The 24,154-nt window shown below is 42.3% G+C and overlaps 2 protein-coding genes and 1 pseudogene across 8 annotated transcripts in view; 2 read left to right on the forward strand and 1 right to left on the reverse strand.

Annotated features, from left to right (window-relative positions):
* SS4 (starch synthase 4) overlaps window positions 1-14,944 on the forward strand; it is a 39,343-nt gene extending 24,399 nt beyond the window's left edge. For 5 of the 7 annotated variants that reach the window (XR_015969201.2, XR_015969200.2, XM_008799327.6 and 2 more), the window contains 5 exons: window positions 4,497-4,622; window positions 13,200-13,349; window positions 13,672-13,733; window positions 13,825-13,900; window positions 14,070-14,944. Coding sequence is in view for 5 of the 7 variants with exons in the window: in XM_008799327.6 (XP_008797549.4) it covers window positions 4,497-4,622; window positions 13,200-13,349; window positions 13,672-13,733; window positions 13,825-13,900; window positions 14,070-14,249 (594 nt within the window). In the remaining 2 variants the exon portion in view is untranslated. The remainder of the gene's footprint in view (window positions 1-4,496; window positions 4,623-13,199; window positions 13,350-13,671; window positions 13,734-13,824; window positions 13,901-14,069) is intronic. The other 2 variants (XM_088705229.2, XM_088705243.1) reach the window with 2 other exon arrangements.
* LOC149768723 (uncharacterized) lies at window positions 507-1,973 on the forward strand (annotated as a pseudogene).
* A 1,907-nt stretch (window positions 14,945-16,851) lies between the features above and the next one.
* LOC103712699 (chlorophyll a-b binding protein of LHCII type 1) lies at window positions 16,852-17,988 on the reverse strand. Its single transcript, XM_088705247.1, has one exon. The coding sequence runs from the start codon at window positions 17,605-17,607 to the stop codon at window positions 17,125-17,127; it is 483 nt and encodes a 160-aa protein (XP_088561373.1). The 5' UTR covers window positions 17,608-17,988; the 3' UTR covers window positions 16,852-17,124.
* Window positions 17,989-24,154: the final 6,166 nt, after the last annotated feature.

The raw sequence follows: 24,154 nt of genomic DNA on the forward strand, positions 1-24,154 counted from the left end.
GCCGGGCTGGCACAAAAGGGCTGGCCCAAACGGGCTGGCCCAAACGGGCTCGGGCCGGGCTCGGGCCTCATTCCTTTAAAATTATTCGGGGCCCGGCCCGACCCGAAGCCCGGAAAAAATTTCGGGCCGGGCTTGGGTAGGGGTTTGGCCCGGCCCGGCCCGGCCCACTTCCAGCCCTACAGACAATACATACTACAAGTCTGCCATTTCTGCCATAAAGTCTGCCGGTCCCGGTGTCGATCCTCCAGGCCCAAAGAACATCTATGGTGAGCTTCTTGACAACAATAAGGAGGAGCTACAGAATTGGATTGGCTCATATAAGAGCAAGTGGCCCACATATGGGCTCACTCTGATGTGTGATGGTTGGACCAGTCCGACAAAGCGGGCCATCATCAACTTTTTGACATACTGTGATACGAAGACCTTCTTCTACAAGTCAGTTGATGCTTCGGATAAGGTGCACAACGTCTCATACATCCTCAGACTTATGGAGAAGGTGATTGATTAGATTGGAGAGAAGAATATCGTGCAGATCGTCACTGATAACGGGCCGCAATATAAGTTGGCTGGGCAGGTCTTGATAGAGCGGCGACCATAAATTTTCTGGACCCCATGTGCTGCACATTGCATAGACCTCATCCTGATGGACATTAGAAAGATCCGTAGGGTGCAACATACGGTGGAGATAGCCCAACGCATCACCAGGTATATTTATAGCTATATTTGGGTTCTTTCATTAATGAGAAAGTATGCAGGGGGAGAAATTCTTAGACCAGGAGTCACACGGTTTGCTACGAATTACATTGCACTTGATAGCCTTATCGAGAAGAAAGGAGCCCTACGTTAGATGTTTGTCACTCCCGAGTGGCAGGAAAGTAAATATGCCCAGGCCGGCACTGAAGGAAGCAGGATGAAAGACTTGGTAAGCATGCAGTCATTCTGGTAGCGGGCCAATGCGATAGTCAAGGCTATCAAACCATTATACGAAGTGCTGCAGGTCGTGGATAGCGAGAGGTACCTCCTGATGGGCTTTTTGTATCACATGATGGAGAAGGCAAAGGCTCAGATCATGGAGGCAGATGTAGCCTATGCCCAGGAGTACATCGACATCATTGAGCGGCGGTGGGGAGCCCAAATGGGTAGGGAATTACATCTAGCAGGTAAGCGATAATATTGATAATTATACTGATTGATATATTTGTATAATTATACTAAGATGGTGTCATCTATGTGCAGCATACTACCTGAATCCCCGGTTTCAGTACGAGAGTGGAATTGGTATGGATGATGAACTTCTTCATGCTCTGCGTAATGTTATTTATAAGATGGAGCCTGATCCAGAAATCGCCGCGTCATGTATAAAAGATGTAACTATGATTTAGTAACATATGTAAATATATCGGATCTTATATTATTGACATACTACAATAAGCTTCTTTTCATAGACCAAATTATTTAGAGAGGGCAGCCACAACTTTGGACAGTGACCAGCTGTCGTGAGCAAGACAACTATGAATCCTGGTACAATACAAATCTGCAAGACATTTTTGCATCTAAATTATCTTCAACTATGAGGCCATCATATATGTAAAATGTAATTATCTTCAATATTTTTGCAGCTGAATGGTGGATTCATTTTGGCGGATCCACAAAAAATCTTAAGCGGATAGCTATCCGGATCCTCTCCCAAACGGTCTCCTCGGATGGCTGTGAGTGCAACTGGTTCACCTTCGCCCTCATCCATAACAAACAGAGGAACCGTTTGACACAAAAGCGCCTCAACGACCTAGTTTATGTGCACTATAATCTGCAATTGAGGCTAAAATGCATTTAGGAGGAAGTGGAGCTCAAGTATGCATATCCCATCTATAGGACTTTTACAGATGATGATAATCCTATACTCGACTGGCTTGCGGCCCAGCAGCAGGAGCCCGAGCTTGATGAGCCAGGATCGCCTCGACGACCAGCCAGTATCATAGCTACTGAGGCTATGGTCGATCCACAGCAATGGGCTGAGCGCAACATTCCACGCACTCCTACAGCTGATAGGACGTGGCTAGAGGGGAGCCAGTCACCGCATGACTGGTACGATGCTTCCGTTCAGAGAGATGATCCTCTCATGCGAGGACGAGGACGCTCTAGTATCCAGTCGACTCGATTAGGAGGGCGTCAATCCCAGCAAACGAGAAAAGAAAAGAAAAGGGCCCCAATGGAGAGTGTCGAGGAGGAGACTTGGACCAGCAGCGATGATGGTGGTGATGGATCTACTAGCCATGGAGGGAGTGGAGGACAGTATGGTACTACTTATGAGACACAGTCGGAGGGAGGTTTTCGATACACCGGTGAGTCTCAGTTTACACATGCTACACAAGATACGGACCATGGTAGGCCGTCTGATATAGGCCGGTCGGATACCATTGCATATCGAAGAAGAGCTCCTCGAGGTCGTTCAGGAGGCCAGGATGCAGCTGCAGATGACCTCCCATGTGGAGTCGAATCCGTATCAAGTTCTGAGTCTTCCTATTATCCGCGGCCTCAGCCAGCCTATGGATATGGTGCATCGGAGTCATCTTCCGGTGGCTACTACCCTGCGCAGCCCGGAGGGTCTTACGGGTCGGATTTTGGTGCCGGCATATTCGGATGGGCCCCTTATCAAGACACCTCTCAGAGCCAGAGCTTCAGCGAGAGATCCGAGAGTTCTTATGACCCGACGCGCATTCCTCGAGGATTGAGCATACAAGACTACAATGTCGCTTGGTTAGAGGGATGGGTTGATCTGCCTCTATATTATGCTGATGATCCAAATATTGACGAGAAGCATCGCCACTCGATCCGATTTTAGATATCCGAGAGTGCTTTGAATGTATGTAATTGAATGTATCTTAATTTGAAGATATTTTATGTTCTTCATCTCATTATTTGAATCATTTGGAAGTAATAAGTTGCATCATGTAGTTTTAACCTTAAATCTAAACATAAAAACACCAAAAAAAATCCAAAAGTGAAAGAACTCCAAAGAAGAAAAAAAAAGACGATGGGGTCGAAACCAGGCCGAATGTGCCCTATCGGGACAGTATCGGTTCGGCACCGGTATCGTACTGTTACCGAAGCCGACCGGTACGTCGGTACGCTTGGTACCGCGAACCTTGCTCCAAATACACCTTGATCATTAACTTTTACATACATAGCATGGCTACTGATGGTTGTAAAACACTTGAACAACCAACACATTCTGAAGATTCTGAGGCTGCAAAGTCACCATAATTCTCAATACCGTCACCAGTCTCTCCTACATTGCTAGAAGTTGAACCCCTAATGAACTCTGGCAAATGCATCTCTAGTAACGGAGCTTTTCTCTTGCTTGTTCATTCACACCATCTCTTCATGGTTTTAGAAATATCATTGCAGATCTCCTTATCCTTTCCGCAAGCATCTGTCATATCCTTCTCACCTTCAAATGGTCCGCCACTATAAAACTTCCATTCCTTATGAGAGCAGATGGTTTGAACCAGCAAACCCAAAGAATCAGAAGCATTATGTACAAGTGAAGTCCACTTATAGAATATCTTATTCTAGGCTGTGCTTTTTATCTTACTGCCATTGAGGTGCAACTGCTTCGCATAACTACTTGGTATCTCATGTCTTCAATTATATATGGTTTAAATATGTACTTGTACTATTCATTCAATCTTATCTTTCCTGAAATGCTCTTCTTCATGGAATACCAATAGCCAAGCTATTCCAAAATTTTAAATAACTGAAGTTTATGGAGAGCTGTTTATTGTGCTTGTCTAGATGGAATAAAATGCGTGCATTTTCCAAACTAAATTGAGTCTATGATCTGCGTATATTAATAAATTGCAAACAAAACAATTTTGAATGCGAAATGATTCTGTTATTTTGTACTATTCAATCTTAACCTTGAGGAATAAGGGAAATCCTATATTTAGTGGGTTGGTTTAATGACCAGCGGAATGAAATTTGAAATATTGATAACTGGCTCTCAAAGTAATGTCAACCCTCTGAAATGGTGTTGGGTGCATGGTGAAGGAAATTTTGGGTTAGAGGGGGGCCACCATGAAACCTAAATGGTCAGTTGGCAAGTAGTCAGACCTAACAAATATAACTATGTTGCAGGATTATCTGATACTTTATTTTTTTTAACAAAAATATAATTTCGAAAAATTTCTGACTGTTGATCAATTTGACCACATTCCTGATTGATCGTATTAAAATTCAACCTGAACAACCATGATTGTGGTTTTACCTTTTGAGGAGTAACTAATGCAGGATTAGACTCCCATTGCACATTTTCTTCCAGATACCATTCTGTATTATATTCACTATAAAGTCTTGTAATTCGATTACTTATGGATCACTTCTTTAATTTGATTTGCATCAATTATTCCCTTTATTTCAAGCAACGTACATATTTGCTTATATTTTTTGTTGTCTATCTAAGAGAAAGTAAAGTTCCTTAATACTTCATGTAACAGATTGGTTGCATTACACGACTGGTACCTCAGAAGGGTGTATATCTTATCAGGCATGCAATGTACCAAACATTGGAGTTAGGAGGACAGTTTGTGCTTCTAGGTTCAAGTCCAGTGCCACACATTCAAGTAAAACTCTCTTTGTCATGAAAGATAATAAGTGTTTGTCATTTTTCACATAGAACAGTATTTCAATCCTTTTTGAATAAAGAGGGCTCTACTTGTAGTTTGCCCTAGCACCTGATGCAACTACATAATATCCACGGTGACTGTTTCATGACATGCCGATAATGTGATTTGTTAATCAACAAATCTCTTATTTACTTGTTTATGCTTCATCTTGCTTACATAAATCATAAATTGTGTCCTGTTAACCAAAGAACAGAATTCAATGCAAGTATTCTTCCTTGATTATTTTGGAAATTTATTTACTTCACCACATGATTCCAGAATATGGAAATAAAAATTCTGAATGAAGAATCATCGATCATAATCCTGTGCTTGAACATATGGATCTAGATAACGTATATAACTTTGAACAGATTCATCTAGTCATAAGATTGTATATTATTTCAATACCATGTATCATAATTAATATTGTAAGCCGCGTGAATTATGCAATTTTATATACGGCCAATTGATCTAGTGCAAGAAAGTTTCTATGGATTTATGGGATTTTTTAGATATGTGCCTCTCAAAATCCATCGTTTGAATATTTACTCTCAAAAAGGTTGAAAGTGCATGTATTCCCTTCCAAAAGTCTAAAATACATGCCTGGATGAGAAGGTGGAGGCTTGATTTCAGGTTGATTGTTGTCAAAATATGTCGATAATTGTGAGATGGATCCAAATTTTGAATAAGGATCCATAAAGTTGACCTCAAATAGTTAGGAAGAGACTGGATGATTATGGTTATGCTATAATTTTATTGTCTTGTTGTAATACATATGCATTCTAAGCTTAGTTTGGCAAAGGTCGAAAAGGAGCTTAACTTGGTGTTAATTTTTTTTCCCTTCCTTTTATATATTTTTTGAAAATTTTGAGGGGCATATCTGGAATTTCATGCCAGTGTAGGTGTGCTATTTTTTGACATATTATTATTATATTACTTTATATTTGGATGATATTACCTAATACTATGGGCGAATACGCAAGAACCTAGTCTCTGACTGAGTCGGTTCGGGTATATAAAACCGGCCGGTACAAGAGCAAACCGGACGAAACCGGACGTTCAGCCAGGACTCGGTGCGAACCGATCGGTTCGCACGGAGTCCGGTTAAATTGACCGGTTTGCATCGAGTCCGGTTAAATTTGCCTAGCATGCACGTGCTGCTGCCAAAATAGCCACAACAGGCGTTGTGGCAATTATTGCCACAGTGCCCGCTGTGGCTTTTTAGCCTGCCCATTCGGCTATAAAAGCCAAACAACATTGCAAGGGATGGCTAAAAGCCTTCCCAAAATTAATTCAGGCTATCCAGAAAATTGATTTAGGCCGAAGAGTGTTCTTCTCTTTCCAAAAAGATCCACAAATAATATTGATTTAGGCTATCAAAAGGAAGAGCCAAGGCTAATTAAGGTGTGCTTTCTTTCTCCTATCTTCTTTTTTTTAGGATTTTTTAAAAAAATAGCTCAAAAATTGCAAAATAAGAGAAGATCGTGCCAAATTTTTTGGTGGGCTTGATTTTTTTATATCGTCCTCGTATTAATATTTTTATAATTTAAATAATTGATAAACTAGCATACTTGATCGATTCGGTGTAGGAATGGAGCCATCAAGAAAAAAAAAACTCTCAAGAGCGTGATATTGGTTGGAAGCATGGGCAAATGCTGGAGGGCGGGCATTAGTGGTAGTGCAACTGGGTGCCACCAGTAGTTCAAGAGAGAAGAGATAACCAGATTGAAACAGCACTTAGCTGGTAATTTTGGCGAAGTAGCTACGTGCTCTAGATGCCCAATGCAGGTTCAGCTGCTAATGAGGAAGAATCTTGCTGATTTCAAAGAAGCGAAGGAAAGGGTTGCCAGGAAGGAGGAGGTGGAACACTGAGCGGTAAAGCTACCTTTTTATCACTCCAGAGAGTCAGAGGAGGCCTCCTCTTCAGATGACGAGGAGGCTTCCATGCAGGCGAGCCTGGATGATTAGTGGCAGCAGGAGGAGGTAGCCAGGCATAAGGCTCGATTTGGGCCTTCATTCTACGAGTCGGGCTTTGGTTCCGCGAGAAGTAGGCCAGATCCAGAGTTGCAGAGGACCTCCTCAATCATGGAGGGCGTCAGCAGAGGCAGTGGCCGGATTGACTCTATTCTGGGTGCTTATGGTAGCCGAAAGAAGTCATCCAAAGAAATTCCACCAAGAGCGGCAATTCATGATTTAGATCCGCATGCCTCTCAATAGAGAATCGAAGCAGTAGAGGTTTGACTGAATGCTGAAGAAAAATAAGAAGAATATGTGGCGAGCTATTGGATCTTGGTTCCACTTCAGCCACATCTTAGTGAATATAGCAGATAATACGTATTATAGATATGCCATTTCTGTTATACAGGTTGCCGGTCCCGGTGTAGATCCTTCAGGCCTGAAAGACATCTACGGTAAGCTTCTTGACAATAATAAGAAGCTAGAGAAATGAATTGCCTCATACAAAAACAAGTAGCTCACATATAGACTGATAGTGATGTGTGATGGTTAGACCGGTCCTACCAGAAGGAGCATCAATTTTCTGATATACTGTGATACAAAGACTTTCTTCCACAAGTTGGTTGATGCTTCGGATTAGGTGCACGACTCCACATACATTCTCAAACTTATGGAGGAGGTGATTGATCAGGTAGGAGAGGAGAATGTCGTGCAGGTTGTCACTGATAATGGATTACAATATAAGGCCGCCGAAGAATCTTGATGGAGTGGCAGCCATATATTTTCTAGACCCCATGTGCTGCACATTGTATCGACCTCATGTTGATGGACATTACGAAGATTCGTAGGGTGCAACATACGTGAAGACAACCCAAAGCATCACCAGGTATATTTATAACCATATATGGGTTCTTTCACTGATGAGGTTTGCAGGGAAAGAGATTTTGAGATCAGGAGTCATACGGTTTGCTACAAGTTTAGTAATAAGCATAACGGCCCTATTGTTCCGATGGAGAGAAGAACCTATAATTAGCTTTTCGGAAAATTTCCAAACGAACAATTTAACTACGTTGCACTTGATAATCTTCTCAAGAAGAAAGCAGCCCTACGTCAGATGTTTGTCAGTACCGAATGGCAGAAAAGTAGATATGCCCAGCACGACATCGAAGGAAGCAGGATTGAAGACTTGGTGACGAGGCAGACATTCTGGTAGCGGGCTACTGCGATAGTGAAGGCTATCAAACCATTATATGAAGTGCTGCGAGCCATGGATAGCGAGAGGTACCCCCAGATGAGCTTTCTGTATTACATGATGGAGAGGGCAAAGGCTGAGATCATAGAGGCAGATCCAGCCCATGCTCGGTACATTGACATCATTGAGCGGCGGTGGGACTACCAAATAGACAGAAACTGCATCTAGTAGGTAAGCAAAAATATTGAAAATTAGACTGCTCTTGTACTTGTATAATTTTACTAAGGCGGTCTCCTCTATGTGCAACATAGTATCTAAACCTCTGGTTTCAATACAATGTACCTGAAATTGGTATGGATGATAAACTTTTGGCGGCTCTACGTAATGTCATTTACAAGATGGTGTTTGATCTAGAAGTCGCGGCCCTATGTCTAAAAGAGATAACTTAACTTTAGTGTCATATGTAAGTATACCGGTATCTTCTATTATTAACATAGTACAATATGGTTCTTTTTTACGGACCAAATTATTTAGAGAGGGCAGCCATAGCTTTGGATAGCGAGCAACTGTCGTGAGTAAGATAACTATGAATCCAGGTATGTTACACATCAGGACATTCATCTGGCGTTAGATGGTTACTAATATGGTACTAATATCTATTTTTCTTCAATATTTGTGCAGCTAAATGGGGATTCATTTTGGGCTGTCCGTGAAAAATTTTAAGCGGATAGCTATCCAGATCTTCTCCTAGACGGTCTTCTTAAGTGGTTGTGAGCGCAACTAGTCCACCTTTGCCCTCATCTACAGCAAGTAGAGGAATTGTTTGACACAGAAGTGCCTCAACAACCTTGTATATTTTCACTACAATCTGTGGTTGAGGCTAAAGTGCATTCAGGAGGAAATAGAGCTCAAATATGCAGATCCGATTTATAAGGCTTTTGTCGATGATGACGATGATCCTATAATTGGCTAGCTTGTAGGCCAGAAGCAGAAGCTGGAGCTTGACGAGCTAGGAACACCTTTACGACTGATCAGCTTCGTAGCCAGCAAGGCTAGAGTTGATGCAGAGCAATGGGCTGAGAGCAATATTCCACGCTTTTCCACAACTGATCAACCGTAGCCACGAGGAAGTAAGTCACCTACTTTTTTCTCATTCGAGACATTCTCTCAGAGAGATGATCGAAAGATGCTCAGATGAGGATGCTACGGTACGCGGTCGACTCGGTCAAGAGGGCGATATAGCTAGGCAGAGAGGGGCATGAAGGGTAAGAAGACAGCTGCTCGGCAAACCAAAAAAGAAAAACAAAAGGCCCCAATGGAGAGTGTCGAGGAAGAGTTTAGGAGCAGCAGTAATAACGGTTCTGGTGGTCATGGATCTGCTAGCCATGGAAGGAGTGGAGGACAGGAGACCACTGCTTATGAGACACAGTCGGAGGTTGGTTTTCGATACACCGATGAGTCCCAGTTTATACATGCTACATAGGATAGAAATCATGGTATACGATCTGGTAGAGCCCACAAGGATACGATTGCATATAGGAGACGGGCTCTTCGAGATCATTCAAGAGGACACGATGCAGCTGCAGAAGACCTCGCACGTGGTGTAGGATCCATAGATGTATCAGATTTTTAGTCGTATACTGGATCCTATTATCTGTAGCCACAGGCAATCTATGATCCATACAGATACGGATATGGATATGGTGTGTTTGAGACATCTTCCGATGGCTACTATCCTACGCAGCTTGGAGCATCTTACAGGTCGGATTTTGTTGCTGGTATATTTAGATGGGCCCCTCCACAGCCGTATTATCAGCCAGAGAACATCTCTCAGAGCCAGAGCTTCAACGAGAGATCCGAGAGTACTTATAAACTAGCACGTGTTTCTCATGGGTTGAGCATATAAGACTAAAATGCCGTTTGATTAGAGGGGCGAGTTGATCTGCCTTCTTATTATGCTGATGATCCGGATATCTACGAGTGGCGACTCGATCCGATTTTAGATATTTGAGAGTGCTTTAAAAGTATATAATTGATTGTATCTTGATTTGAAGATATTTTATGTTGTTTATTTTATGATTTGTATTATTTTAAAGAAATAAGATGCATCATCTAGATTAAATCGGGATCATAGAAATATCAAAAAAAATCAAGAAAACGTGAAAAAAAAATCAAATTATACTTAAATTTATAGAAAAAGTTTGAAAAGAGAGAAAACTCTCAAAAAATTTAAAAATAGGAACCAAGAATTGCCAAACCGGGCCAACTGATTCGGTTCGATCTGAACCGGTACTGAATCAGTCCAGGCACCGACCGGTATGGTATCCGGTACCGGTTCGGCAATCTTGCGTTTATACTGCATAGACCTTGTAAATTACTAGAATTGTGTGTGGTGTGTCTGTCAATATATATTGCACTTTAACTTTTTAAAGGGTATGCATGCAATATTAATGATAACATTTTTTAATAAGGGATGCAAGAATTTTTTAGTAAGACACAAGAAGAAATGACAAATGACTATAATAAAAATGAGTGGTTTCTAGAAGGAAGAAGAAAGAAAAGGAATGGAGATAAGCATGGATTGAGAAAAAACCAAGGAGAAAAGTAATTATGAGAAATCTTCTCTAAGCATGTCCTAACTTTCGTAGTGTCCCTAACATGATTGTATGAGTGTATATATTCAGTAATTTCTCCTACTAGCTAATGATGCATTATGTTCTCATTCTTTGCAACCAGAAACTTTGAACCAAGGTGTTGCACTTTTTGTGGTATGCCATAAACCAATTTTAAGTGTCAAGCTGCAGTAGAAAAATTTAAAAGGAATTAGAACCAGCAAAAGGTAAGCATAAAATAAAAGGAAACTCAGGAAGAATCAGAAAGAAGCATGACAAATACAAAACCATATTAAAATTGCTATCATTTTATATGTAGACAAGTCCAGCTAGCAAAGCAAATGCATTTCATAAGAAAACATTTAAGGCCACAAAATTTAAGTTAAGATATGCATACATAGATATGACAATCAATCTGCATGCATCTTTGGTTTACAATTCAAGTACGGGCCTGGATAAAATACCATATTCCAAAAATAGTTTTTCCTTGTCTTTTATTTCTTATAGGAGTGAAAAGTTGAAAACAGGTATTGGATAAAAAAATTGTGTAGCTTTTTACGGTTAAATCCAAGATTGTTGCTTGCTTTATTAAGTGGGTCAACTAAGCAAAATGTGTAGGAAAGATGATGTTTTATTATGATTTTGATGGAACTATTTCTTCTAAGTTTTCATGCTGATTTTTCTAATTCTCATTTTTCTCTTTTTTATCATCTGTCTTCTTTTGCTGTCATTTTCTTTTTTATGAGTGTTAGCATTAAGAGATAGAAACAGTATAAGTTCCTTATTGTCAATCTATACAGATTTTATGTCCTTAATTTGGATATTGCTAAGAGGGTGAGCCTTGGTGCCACTATAAGCTTGGTCCAGAATGACCTAGAGGTCATGGGTTCAGAACACAGAAACAGCCTCTCTGCTGATAGTATTATTAATTAAAAGTAGGGGTGGGGTAAATGATCTGAACAGCTTGAGCTCGGCATGAAAAAGGCACAGTTTGAAGCCAAATGAGCCAAGTTGAACCAGCAATCTAGACTTGAAATTAATTTCAAGCTGAGCCAAAACTATCCAGCTCGATCAAGCTTGGCTTGATTAGCTTGCCACCCACAAATGCACGATGATCGCAGGGTGCAAACATCTTATGGACAACTGCAATACGCAGGGTATACATATCATGTGCAGGCCCCCAAATCACCATTCGCACGCAATTGCATGCCACCAGTGGTTCAGCAAAATGCCCCACTGGATCATATACGCAATGATCCATTTTATTAGGGTCATTTCAAGCTTGAATATTTATTTAATTTTTGAATCCTTTAAATGTTAATTCAGATTTGATGCTATCCTGAAATGAAGCTTGAGTTTGATCTTGAAACTGAGCTTGGTTCAAACTTGGACTGCTTTCTGACTTGATTTAGGATTTTCAAGCTGATGGATTAGGATCATGTTCGGTTCAGCTCAAAATTAAGTTTGAATTGAGCTAGAAATTGCAGTAAAAAAATCAAGTTGATCTCAAATTCCGAGCTCAGAATTAATTTCAAATCAAACTCGACCAGACCCAGGTTAAGCTCCTCCCAGTTACACCCCTAACTAAAATTGACCCCTAATTAAGGTTGCAGTGTTTGGAATAAACGGAATAAACTCCTTGAATCATGACATTTTGATAAATGCCAATACAAATCTTAACAGCAGACTGTGTGGATATTGTTAAAACATAGATAAATCTTACATATATACAATGTGGTGCTGGCAATTTAGTCTAGTTAACAACTGCTTGTCATGATAAATAATTTATCTACTGCAATTCATATCCTTTGATACCTACAAAATGCTCTTAGGCAGGGTATCATGTATACAATATAATGGTGATTAGGCAAGTTCACCCATGGATTGGAAATCAAGTATAGCTCATTGTACATGCTTATTTTGCATCACTATTAGCATCTGTATATGCTGTTTTGCATCACTCTTAGCAATTCATGCACATTTATGAAGATCCCAGATATTAAATAGCAAATAGTTGGGAAGCAAATTATGCTTATACTTTTTAAAAACATTTTTAGGCATAACATATTTTAAGATATTTAAGGGCTTGAAGGAAAAAGAGTTTGCTTATCATTTTCTGTAACTAAATTGTTTATTTCCAAATTAATAGATTTTTTGAAGGACTAAAGTTTTTGATACTCTAGCATGTATGAATTGCTTCAACTGTGAGCCAACTCATTTATGCCTCTTTTTTTTGCAGGGGACCAGTGTGTCTGTGTGTGTGTGTGTGTGTGTGTGTGTCCCCCATACCATATTTAGTACCGAACCAGTATGTTGTATTATACCGACACTCAGTACACCAGGCTGTATCATGCCGAACCACGTACCGACATGATAATAGAATGGTACCTGTATGGGGTTTGATACTGAGATGGTGAACTTTGGGGGAGACCCTTTCTCATCTTGAGAGCCAATGTGTTTGTAGTGAGGCTAATTTATATATGTAGAAATCAATGCATCCATCCCGCAAGTTCAATTTCCGAGAAGTTCACATGAGCAGATAAATTAACCTGTTTCTTTGTTTACCTGATTAGTTATATCTTGTATACTGCAAAGTAGATTCCCGGCTAACAAAAGATACTTCTGAGTATCTGAGTATATCATGCTAGTTTTATTTATATCCAGCTATTTATCAACAATACTTTCTGGTGGTACGAGTTATTTAAGTGAAATTTTTTGCACTTCAAAAGAGCATCATTGCAAGCATTAATCTGATCAGTTGAATGTACTTTGCAGGGGGAGTTTGAGGGTATTGCAAACCATTTCCAGACCCACCCTCATGTTCGGTTGCTATTGAAATATGACAATGCTCTTTCACACGCAATCTTTGCAGCATCTGACATGTTTGTAATTCCATCAATGTTCGAGCCTTGTGGCCTTACTCAGGTTTTATTCTCTTCTCATTCACTTGAACTATGTAAATCATTTAAGCATCACCACTACAATTAATTTATGCAGTCATGGCATCAGTGTCATTGTATGAAGGTAGAAATATTCTTCTGTACATGGAAGAATGCTATTCCATATAATCATTCATATTACGAGTCTTTTGTTGTGGATTAATGGATGCATCTTTAACTACCAAAAAGATGGATACATTTTTGAGGAAATTAATGAACAAGTGGAAACTACAAAATTTATTATATATAGATGGGTACTGTTCTTTTATTATTAGATGTTAAAATTTTAAGTTCTCTGATGTGTACAGATGATAGCTATGAGATATGGTGCTGTGCCAATTGTAAGGAAAACAGGTGGACTGACTGATAGGTGGGCAGTCAATTTAGCATTTTTATGTAAATTTTACAATGTAATGTTTAACTAATTCATTGGTTCTCTCTCTATCAACTGTTTCTTGCAGTGTTTTTGATGTTGACGATGATACAATTCCGGTACAATATCGAAATGGCTTTACATTTGTGACACCAGATGAGCAGGTAGGCACCATTGCTTGGCCCATTATGCCAGGAGCTACCATGATTTGTTCACAAATTCATACTTTGTTAGGATTGCATAAATTTTATCTGTTTACTTCTTTGAAAAATTTTGTTATCAGCCAAAGTTTTGCTGGTCATTTTCTGAATTAACTACCGCACATGTTTGTAGGGCCTAAGCAGTGCCCTGGAACGGGCATTCAGTTACTACATGAAAAATCCTGATGGCTGGCAACAACTTGTTCAGAATGACATGAGAATGGATTTCAGCTGGGATTCATCAGCTGCACAGTATGAGGAACTATATGTGAAGTCTGTAGCTAGAGCAAGGGCAGCAGCAGCTCGCGCATAAGTTCATTCATTCATTTTAGTCTATATCGTACAGAATCCACCTTGGAGACACATTCATACTGTTGGAGTACCTTATGTGACACGCTGCAGCTTTTGGTTTCTGATTAATGGCTTTGACATAGAAGTCTGCCAGTGATTCAAAATACAAACTTTACTGATGGTTAACAGAATTATACGTGAGCCTTTTGCTCATGATGATGCATGGAATAGATGTCGCTGTTGTAGAAGAGGTCACCATTATTTCGTCCATGCTAGAGGAGCAGAAAATACGTGAGAATTCCACTCTCTTGGAACTCAAAAAGGAATTTTCTTGGTCTAGTTCTGACGTAGATGTAGCTTTCTCTCACTCCTGCTCTTGTAAACTTTTGTTGCCCAGCCTTTTACAACGGGTGACATGCCTTCAACCTTTACAAAAGCAAAATCTTTTCTTCAGTTTTTACGCATTCTTGATTTGTAATACAAAGTGCTTTGATGAATAACAAGCACAAGTTAACATGATCGAGGATTACAATTTTACTTTCTCATTTTTTTATTCTGGTTCAGGATCACTTACAGTTAGGCAATTAAAATATTATGCTGAGCGTGTATTATGCTGAGCGTGTATGTACTTGCTGGTAATAGTTTGACTACATTGCCTGCACCTTTTAAATATCAGAAGAGGTAAATGGGAGAATTTCTGAAGCATTAGAAATGTCATCTGATTAGTTAGTGGTGCAACGGTAGAACTGAAACTATATCAGTTGTTGGAAAGAGGGAGGGATCTGGGCATCTGACTTAATAGCATAGGTATTTCTTGATGGTTGCTGGCATGCTTATTTAATTGAAGAATTACTGAAGTTGAAATGTAGAATTCTACATGCAAGATTCCATTCTACAATGCTTACAGAAATATTCGTGTCTGTCATTATTCTCAGTGAACGTGCTGTCTCTATCAGGTGGGATTCGGTAGTTTTTATTTTGATCACATAAACCCTTTTTGTCTAAGCATCTGCCACTCGTCTTGTGGTAAGTTTAAGTAAGGGCAAAATAAAGGTGCAAAGCTTGAGCTACTGTTATTGTAATGGTATGTGTAGATGTCTTGTTTATTTTCCTTGGGACCGGGATATTGTAATTTAATCATTGCTTCACTTTAATTTGCTAGACATAGATATATATCATGGGTGCTTTTGCAGGAGAGGTATGATGTTATGGGTCATTTACAGAGTCTCTCCGACAGCTTGCAAATGTTACTGTGCCGGTGCTAAACTCATGGTTTATGCCAAGAAAATAGGAAGAGCTAAACATTATTGAAGACGGTACTGGTGCACGATTCACCATATTACACAGCCAACGACAGTATCAATTCCTTGGTGCTTATCCGCAGGTAAAGGAAATCTCTCCGTTTCTCACTCGCCGCCCGAGACAAAGTTGGTAGCATAGACCCAGGCTTCTCGTTTCAGCAAGGTGGTCTCTCCGACAGTCACGGTGGCCAACATGGAGAGCATGGCTAGCCTACTGTTCTTGATCTTTTTCACATTTAGCTCGGCAAAGGCCTCTAGGTCGCGATACCCCTCGGCAGCGCACATCATAATGACTTGGCAGGTCCGTATGGCCAGAATGCTCTAGGCGCGAATCAAGCTTGGGCTGCCCTAGTAGTTCGGTCCTCCCTGAAGATCTGAGCTCCGGCCTTGGACCGCATTGCCTCGCAAAACTTGACCCCACTGTAGGCCAAAAGCTTAGCGAAACGGCCTAGGGCTTCATCTAAAAAGATTAACTGAAATATATAATTTGGTTTTCTTAGTCTTCTATGAGTATCAAAGATCTATCTAGTATATAGTCAATATAGGACTAAACATGCATCCACATGGTTTTCATATACTTCCTCTTTTTAAGCTTCGGTGTCCTCACCAAACTAAGAATCTAAATTCATTCGAATCCAATTACAAATACTATGATCAGCTCGTGGTTAGTCTCTATGGACTCATACTGCAATGTCTGTAAATTCTCATAAGCTATGGACCGAGTCCACTCTTATACCATTTGTGATGATCTAAAACCTCGCCAAAAGAAGTTGGTCGAAAGGTATTATTAGGACATCTTATACTTTTATAAGTACTCACAATCTATCTAGTGCGTAACTGATGTAAAACTGAATGCACACTTGCATAGTCCTCACATCAAAATTAGAGTCATTGGTTTGAATCATGGGTTATATAATTTATTTTATATGAGGACCATGCGGTGTGTGTCGATGCTATATCAACTATACATTGGATAGATCTTGAGTACTTATACAGGACTAAAAAATTCAAAAAATATTTTTCGGCTAGTTTTTTCGATGATGCCCTGTGTTATTACATTTAAAGAAGAAGATGAACCCACGGGCTCCGAGCATTGCCCACCTGCAGTGGTACTAGTGATCCAGCATATCATAACCATGAATATATAAGAGCAATTTGTTGATACGTCACATGAGGAGATCCATGCATTTCAGGAATGTAACTCAAGTCTTCTTGCTTGATTTAAACATGTTGTAAATAATTATACAGTAATATGTCATTTAAATATATACATGTACTTTGTAAATAAGAGGATGTAACCCAAGTACGAGATCGATAGCAAAATACAGACAAAACGACAGTTGCTTGTCTCCGTGCGCAGGAAATTTCAAGACTTGGGTGCAGAATTCCTGTTATTAGATTGCAGCTCTTTGGAGACCCAAAAAAAAAAAGGAACAGAAGACGTACGTGGCTCTCAAGAGCGAGAACAATATTATTGCACAGGATTAATGGACATGAAACCAACAATTTCAGTTCCAAACAAAAACCATAACAGATGAAGAATTTCTCCTCCCTTAATTCTCTGTTGCCAATGCCAAGCACCCAATGTTGCGAGGCTCACTTTCCGGGCACGAAGTTAGTGGCATAGGCCCAAGCATTGTTGTTAACAGGATCCGCAAGGTGGTCAGCCAGGTTCTCCAACGGGCCCTTGCCGGTCACAATAGCCTGGACAAAGAAACCGAACATGGAGAACATGGCCAGCCTGCCGTTCTTGATCTCCTTCACTTTAAGCTCGGCGAACGCCTCCGGGTCATCGGCAAGGCCCAAGGGGTCGAAGCTCCCGCCGGGGTACAGAGGGTCGGTGACCTCGCCGAGCGGCCCGCCGGCGATGCGGTACCCCTCGACGGCACCCATCAGTACAACTTGGCAGGCCCAGATGGCGAGAATGCTCTGAGCATGGATCAAGCTCGGGTTGCCCAAGTAGTCCAGACCGCCCTCGCTGAAGATCTGAGCTCCGGCCTTGAACCAGACAGCCTCGCCGAACTTGACCCCGTTGCGGGCCAGCAGCTCCGGGAAGACGCACCCGAGGGCACCGAGCATGGCCCACCTGCAGTGGATCACCTCGAGCTCGCGGTTCTTGGCGAAGGTCTCGGGGTCAGCCAAGAGACCGGCGGTGTCCCACCCATAGTCGCCGGGGAATTCGCCTGTCAGGTAGGACGGGGCTCACCAGAGAAGGGGCCGAGGTACTTGACGCGGTCCGGGCCGTACGTACCACGTTCTGCCGGACTTGGTGACGGTCTTCCGCATGGTGACCCTGCCATTGCCGAGGATGGGAGAGGTCGAGGGAGCGAGCTTCACCGCCTTCCCGGCGAGGGAGGGGGAGGAGAGGGCCATGGTGGCAGCCATTGGGAAGGACTAGATAGAGATAATGCCTTCGAGATGGGAGGGGCGATGGCGATCCCAATGGAAATGGTGGTTTGGTGCTCTGAGCGAAGGGGGTTGGGTTAAAGCGGATTTAAAAGACGAGGGGCGGGTGGAGTCCGCATCCAAGAAAATCTAATTCTTTCATTTGATTGGCTGGTTGATGGGATTATTGATCTTTTGTTGATTATAGCCTTGGTCGATGGGCTTTGAGGTTGGGGTTAATGGTCAGAACAGCTGGCAAGCTATCAGCCACGACAGCTTGAGAAACTTTGGGTGCGTTTCTGGCTGTGATTGGGTGTCTCAGATTTTCTTCCCTCGAGGTCAAGCCTCTAGGGGCTTGGGATCCACGTGTGCGTCTACTAATTTTTATCAAATAGATAGTTGGAAGGTTATGGATGTACCCCAAGAAATTCTAGGGGCGGTCGCATGAGTGCGATGATTTGGAATTTGAGTCTAGGTTGCTTGGTGTAAACCCATTGCCGCTTCGATGCGCCGCTATGCCGGCCGTGTCAGGCATTCATGCGCATGCGAGTGTCGGCGACTGAAGTGATGGCACTGCCAATGAAATGCCGCCGCCGCCGTGCGGCCGAACACCGCACGATTCGGACCACCTCTTTAAGAGGAGGATTTTTTATGCCTGCCGATGTATTTACTCAAGATTAGTTTAATAAATCTGGTTCACCAAATAGAACGAAAAAAGAAAAAAAGAAAGGAGGATTTCACTTGTCATCTTGGACCAAAGATGAAAGACCCAGCTATGGCCCATTAGTCACCACCATGTTCAAACAGCGGAAAGCTAATAGGTTCCTGACACTGGAAAGCGGGTCAAGTCGAGCACACCGCCTTCGATGAAGGATGGAAGAGAAACAGCAAGCATATTGTTTTCTTGTGATCACATTAAAAGAAAATTTGTGGAGCAATTTTATTACTCAAAACTTTGATGAATCCAATACAAGGAAGTGGGGCCTTTATATAATAAGGGCGAGCCACACATAAGTAGAAAGACAAGAAAAATAAACCAAAAATTTAAAAAAATAATTCTAAAAACGCTAAAAAGATTCAATGGGTTGACTGAAGCAAAATTTTAGAGCAAATAATTCTAAAAAAGATGTTGAAAAGATTCAATAGGTTGGCTGAAGCAAAATTTTATATCAATAATTTTAAAAAAGATGTTGAAAAGATTCAATGGGTTAGTTGGCTTTTCGTTCTTTGGTTGGATTCTCCAAACAAGGTGCGGCTGAGATCGCGAGTAGGAGATTTGGAGTGGATGCATTGGTTGGCCTTTCCTGCTGTAAAGACTTGAACCCAGGTTGAGAAGAGACGAGTTTCAGAGAGAGAATAGGACGTTTCAGAGAGGGAAAAGATATTCGATTGTATTCCCGTTGTCATCTACAGTACCAATATATAAGTGATACAAAACGGTTCAGATAAACATGGGAAAACAGAAGTTGTTAACCCGGTTGGTTGGGTAACAGAGGCTGTTGCAGCTGGGGAAGGAGATCACAACAACGTGCGGGAGTAGATGATACGCTAGACTCAACACGCCCCCGCAAACTCAACGGTAGCGATCTAACGTTGAGTTTGGAATGCGGGAAAGTGAATCGTGTTATCGAAAGGGGCTTGGTAAGAGCATCCACGATCTGATCTTTGCTGGAGATAAAGCGCACAAGGAGGTGACGCTGAGCAACCTTTTCACGAACAAAGTGAAAATCCAACTCGATGTGTCTGGTGCGAGCGTGGTAAACCGGATTGGAAGAGAGGTAGGTGGCACCAATGTTGTCACACCAGAGCAGTGGAGGAAGAAGCTTGTCAAAGCCTAACTCAGAAAGGAGATAACGAAGCCATTGGAGCTCGGCAGTGCCATTCGCAAGAGCCTTATACTCAGCTTCAGTAGAACTCCTAGCCACAGTTGGTTGCTTCTTACAGCTCCAGGAAATCAGGTTAGGGCCAAAATAGATACAGTAGGCACTAAGAAAGCGACGGTCATCCTTGTTGCCGGCCCAGTCAGCATCGGTAAAGGCTTGCAGGCGAGTCGAAAAAGATGGGGAAATGAGAAGACCACATGAGATGGAGGATTTTAAGTACCGAAGGATGCGCTTGACAACCTGCCAATGAGTAAGGGACGATGCATAAACCGGCACATGGAATGGACCGAGTAAGCTATGTTAGGCCGTGTAAGTGAAAGATATTGGAGTCTTCCAACAATGCTGCGGTACAAAAAGGGATCATCAAAGGGATTGCCATCAGAAGCCGAAAGAGAGCAGGTGGACGCCATTAGAGATAAGCAGGGCTTGGCAAGATCCATGTGACTCTTGCGAAGGAGATTGGCAATGTATTTGCGCTGAGAGAGAAGAAGACCATTGCTAGTGCGAATGACTTCAATGCCGAGAAAGTAGATGAGAGAGCCGAGATCCTTGACAGCAAAATCCTTGTGAAGAGTAGAGATAAGCGACGAAACCAGAACTTGGTCGGAGTCAGTGATAAGAATATCATCAACATAGATCAGAACATACAGGAGCCCGGTAGCTTTTCGAAGAATGAAGAGGGAGGAATCGGCTTGTGAGGCAATGAAGCCAAGGGCAAGGAGACAGTCACTTAATCGAGAGAACCAGGCACGAGGTGCCTGTTTGAGACCATACAGAGATTTGTGCAAGCGACAAACATGACGAGGGAATTGAGGATGAATGAAACCCAGGGGTTGTGCCATATAAACCTCCTCATCCAGGGTGCCATGAAGAAAAGCATTCTGAATATCAATTTGGCGAATGGTCCAGTTGAAGCTGATAGCAATGGAGAGAACCAAGCGAATCATGGAGGGCTTAACTACCGGACTAAACGTCTCATATAAATCAATGCCTTCGAGTTGGTGATAGCCCTTGGCAACCAGGCACGCCTTACATCTGTCAATGCCACCATCAGCCCTGCGTTTAAGCTTGAATACCCATTTACAGCCGACCACATTGTGATGAGGTTGGGGAGGCACTAATGACCAAGTTCCATTCGGAAGGAGGGCATCAAACTCACAATTCATCGCCTCCCGCCATTGAGGATGTTTAGCCGCGTCAGAATAACATGATGGTTCACGGAGAGCGAGAGAAGTCAGGAGAGCTTTCGGCAAGGGATAACGAACAGTGCCATCCATTGGAAGACAAGGCTGAAACACATTATTCTTCGCCCTAGTGATCATCCCATGTGTGCCAGCCGTTGCCGAAGGAGGCATGGAGATAGATGGAGGCACGGAACCTAACGAAGCAGAAGAGCTGGTGGTAGGAGGCAGAGAGGAAGAAACGTGTGGCACGCTACCCACAGAGACTGTTGGAGCTGCTTCTGGAGGCAAAGAACGCAACGTAGGAGAAGGAGTGTAGGAGAGATCATCATGCATAGTTGGCGGAGCAGGTTGCATGTCCTGTGAGGTTGGGGGCAAGGGAAGATGAAGTTAAGATGGGAGTGGGACATGGGAAGAGGACGTAGCAGACACGGAAGAAGGCCTAAATGAAGCAAAAGGAAAGGAAGACTCATCGAAAATAACATGACGAGAAACATAAGTACGTCCAGTGTGAAGATCAACACATTTGTAACCATGATGTAGAGGACTGTAACCTAGGAATAAGCAGGGTGTGGAACGGAATGCTAGCTTACGACGCTTATAAGGTCGGAGGTAGGGCCAGTAGGCACAATCAAAGACATGAAAGAAGGAATAGTCCGGTGGTTTACATAGCAGTAGTTCATGAGGAGATCGGTTGTTCAAGACAGGGGTTGAAAGGCGATTAATGATAGAAACAGCAGTAAGAAAGGCATCCTCCCAGAAGTGCATGGGTAAAGAGGCATGAGCCAAGAGAGATAAGCCCATTTCAACAATCTGGCGATGGCAACACTCAACAGATCCCATTTGATGATGGGAGTGAGGGCAAGTAAGACGATGAGAGACGCCACAAGAAGCAAAATACTGGTGTAAGCGCCTGTATTCACCACCCCAATCGGTCTGAAGAGATTTTATTTTTTTAGCGAACTGGCGCTCAACAAGCGATTGAAAATGATAAAAAACCTGTTCAACTTCAGATCGAAGTTTTAGAGGAAAAATCCAGATAAACTTAGTGCAGTCATCAACAAAGCTCACATAGTAACGAGAGCCATTCGTAGACGGGTAGAAGAGGGGCCCCAAACATCACTGAAGATGAGATCTAAAGGTTCCAAGAAGTGGTTTATTGATTTCTTAAAGGATAAACAATGGCTCTTGGCCATCTGACATTCATTGCATACAAGAGGTGGTTTGGCCGGAGACACTAGAAGGGGAAATTTGGAGAGGACCTGACGAACGATGGGGTAGGTAGGATGACCGAGTTGGCGATGCCAGCCATAGATGGAGATGCAGACACCAGTGAATGCCAATTTCGGGGCACGACGGGATGGAAGAAAGAGGCAGTAGAGACCATCACGTAGAGGGCCGCGATGCAGGGTGTTCCCCCAATAATCCTTAATCACGAAATGGGAAGCATGAAATTCAAAGTAAACATGATTATCACGAGCAAATCGCTGAACAGATAAAAGGTTCTTTTGAATATCAGGGACTAAGAGAAGTTGGTCAAGAAGAAAAGAGGTTCGGGAGGTGGAAATTGTGGAAGAGCCAACACGTGAGATATGCAAACCTGCACCATTGCCGACTTGAATATGATCATTGCCGGAGTACTCCTCGTTCTGAAGTGTAAGATTGTTGACGTCCGCAGTTAGATGATGGGTTGCACCAGTGTCCGGATGCCAGTCATGGGGATGAGAGACATTAGAAGCAGCCACCATGGCATGGGCTGATTGCTAAAAATTACTAGGAGTGCTAGATGTGTCTTGCAAGGAAGGATCAAAACGACGATAACATTGCAAGGCACTATGTCATGTTTTATTACATATTTGACAAACAGGAGGAGGAGGGGGATGAGACCCTTGGTACCCACAGGAGGTCTGTGGATAGCGACCACCATGTCCACGATTGCTGCCGCGCCCCCGAAAACGATAGGAGGAGGTAGTGTCACGGTTACCTCATCCATGACTACGAAACAGAGGGGAAGAATTTCGGGTGGCCACATTCGCCGAAGGGTCAGTAATGTCAGCGAGAGAGGAAGGCTGATTGTTGTGTGTAAGACGTGACTCATGGGTGAGGAGATGACAGTAAAGTTCCTCAAGAGAAAGAGGATCAAGCCGAGTAGTAACCAATGTAACAAAAGGATCATAATCGGATCCAAGACTGGCGAGCAAGTAGCTTTGGATATCATCACTACTTAAGGAATGGCCGGCAGAGGCAAGTTCATCGGAGAGCTTCTTTAACTTTAGAAAGTACTCAGCGATGGAGAGGTTACCTTTCTTCAGACTTGCCAATTGAGTGCGTAACTACACCACCCGTGCACGGGAATGTGAGGCAAAGCACTTCTCCAAAGCTTGCCAGACTTCATGGGAAGTGGTATAGCCAATGATCTGAGCCAGGATACCCTCAGAAAGAGAAGACATGAGGGTGCTGAGGATGAGATGATCCTGTTTAACCCACTGATGATAAGCGGGATTGGGCACTCGTGTACTCTCCACTTCATTAGTTGAAGAAGACAGCAGCCAAGGAGATGAACTCTGATAGATCCATCAAGAATACCAAACACATATCCTGACCCCGGAAATATGGGACCAGTTGAGCCTTCCAGAGAAGAAAGTTGTCACGGGTGAGTTTTACCGTGAGCATTTGAGGTATCGCCGTAAAGATAGGATAGGTAGAGACAATATTATCAGGAGAGAATTGGGAAGACAATTGCCTAGAGATCGACATCTTGATGTTTGTCTATAGTAGCTCTGATACCAGGTAAAAGACTTGAACCCAGGTTAAGAAGAGACAAAGGGAAAAGAGTTTCAAAGAGAGAATAGGATGTTTCAGAGAGGGAAAAGATATTCGATTGTATTCCCGTTGTCATCTACAGTACCAATATATAAGTGATACAAAACGGTTCAGATAAACATGGAAAAACAGAAGTTGTTAACCCGGTTGGTTGGGTAACAGAAGCTGTTGCAGCTGGGGAAGGAGATCACAACGACATGCGGGAGTAGATGATATGCTAGACTCAACACCTGCTTTAGCTGGATTCTCCAAATTAGGTGTGGCTAAGATTGTAGGTAGGAGATTTGGAGTAGACGCCTTGGTTGGCCTTTTCTTTTTTGGCTGGATTCTCCAAACTAGATGCAGCGGAGATCG

Source organism: Phoenix dactylifera, chromosome 1, assembly GCF_051530095.1.
Source record: "Phoenix dactylifera cultivar Ajwa chromosome 1, Ajwa_hap1_PhDact_Kaust_v1.1, whole genome shotgun sequence".
Lineage (NCBI taxonomy): Eukaryota > Viridiplantae > Streptophyta > Magnoliopsida > Arecales > Arecaceae > Phoenix > Phoenix dactylifera.

What these genes read in the sequence shown, in the direction of transcription:
- LOC103712699 (XM_088705247.1), bottom strand. Translation starts at nt 17,607, where the DNA reads ATGCTCGGTGCCCTCGGGTGCGTCTTCCCGGAGCTGCTGGCCCGCAAC.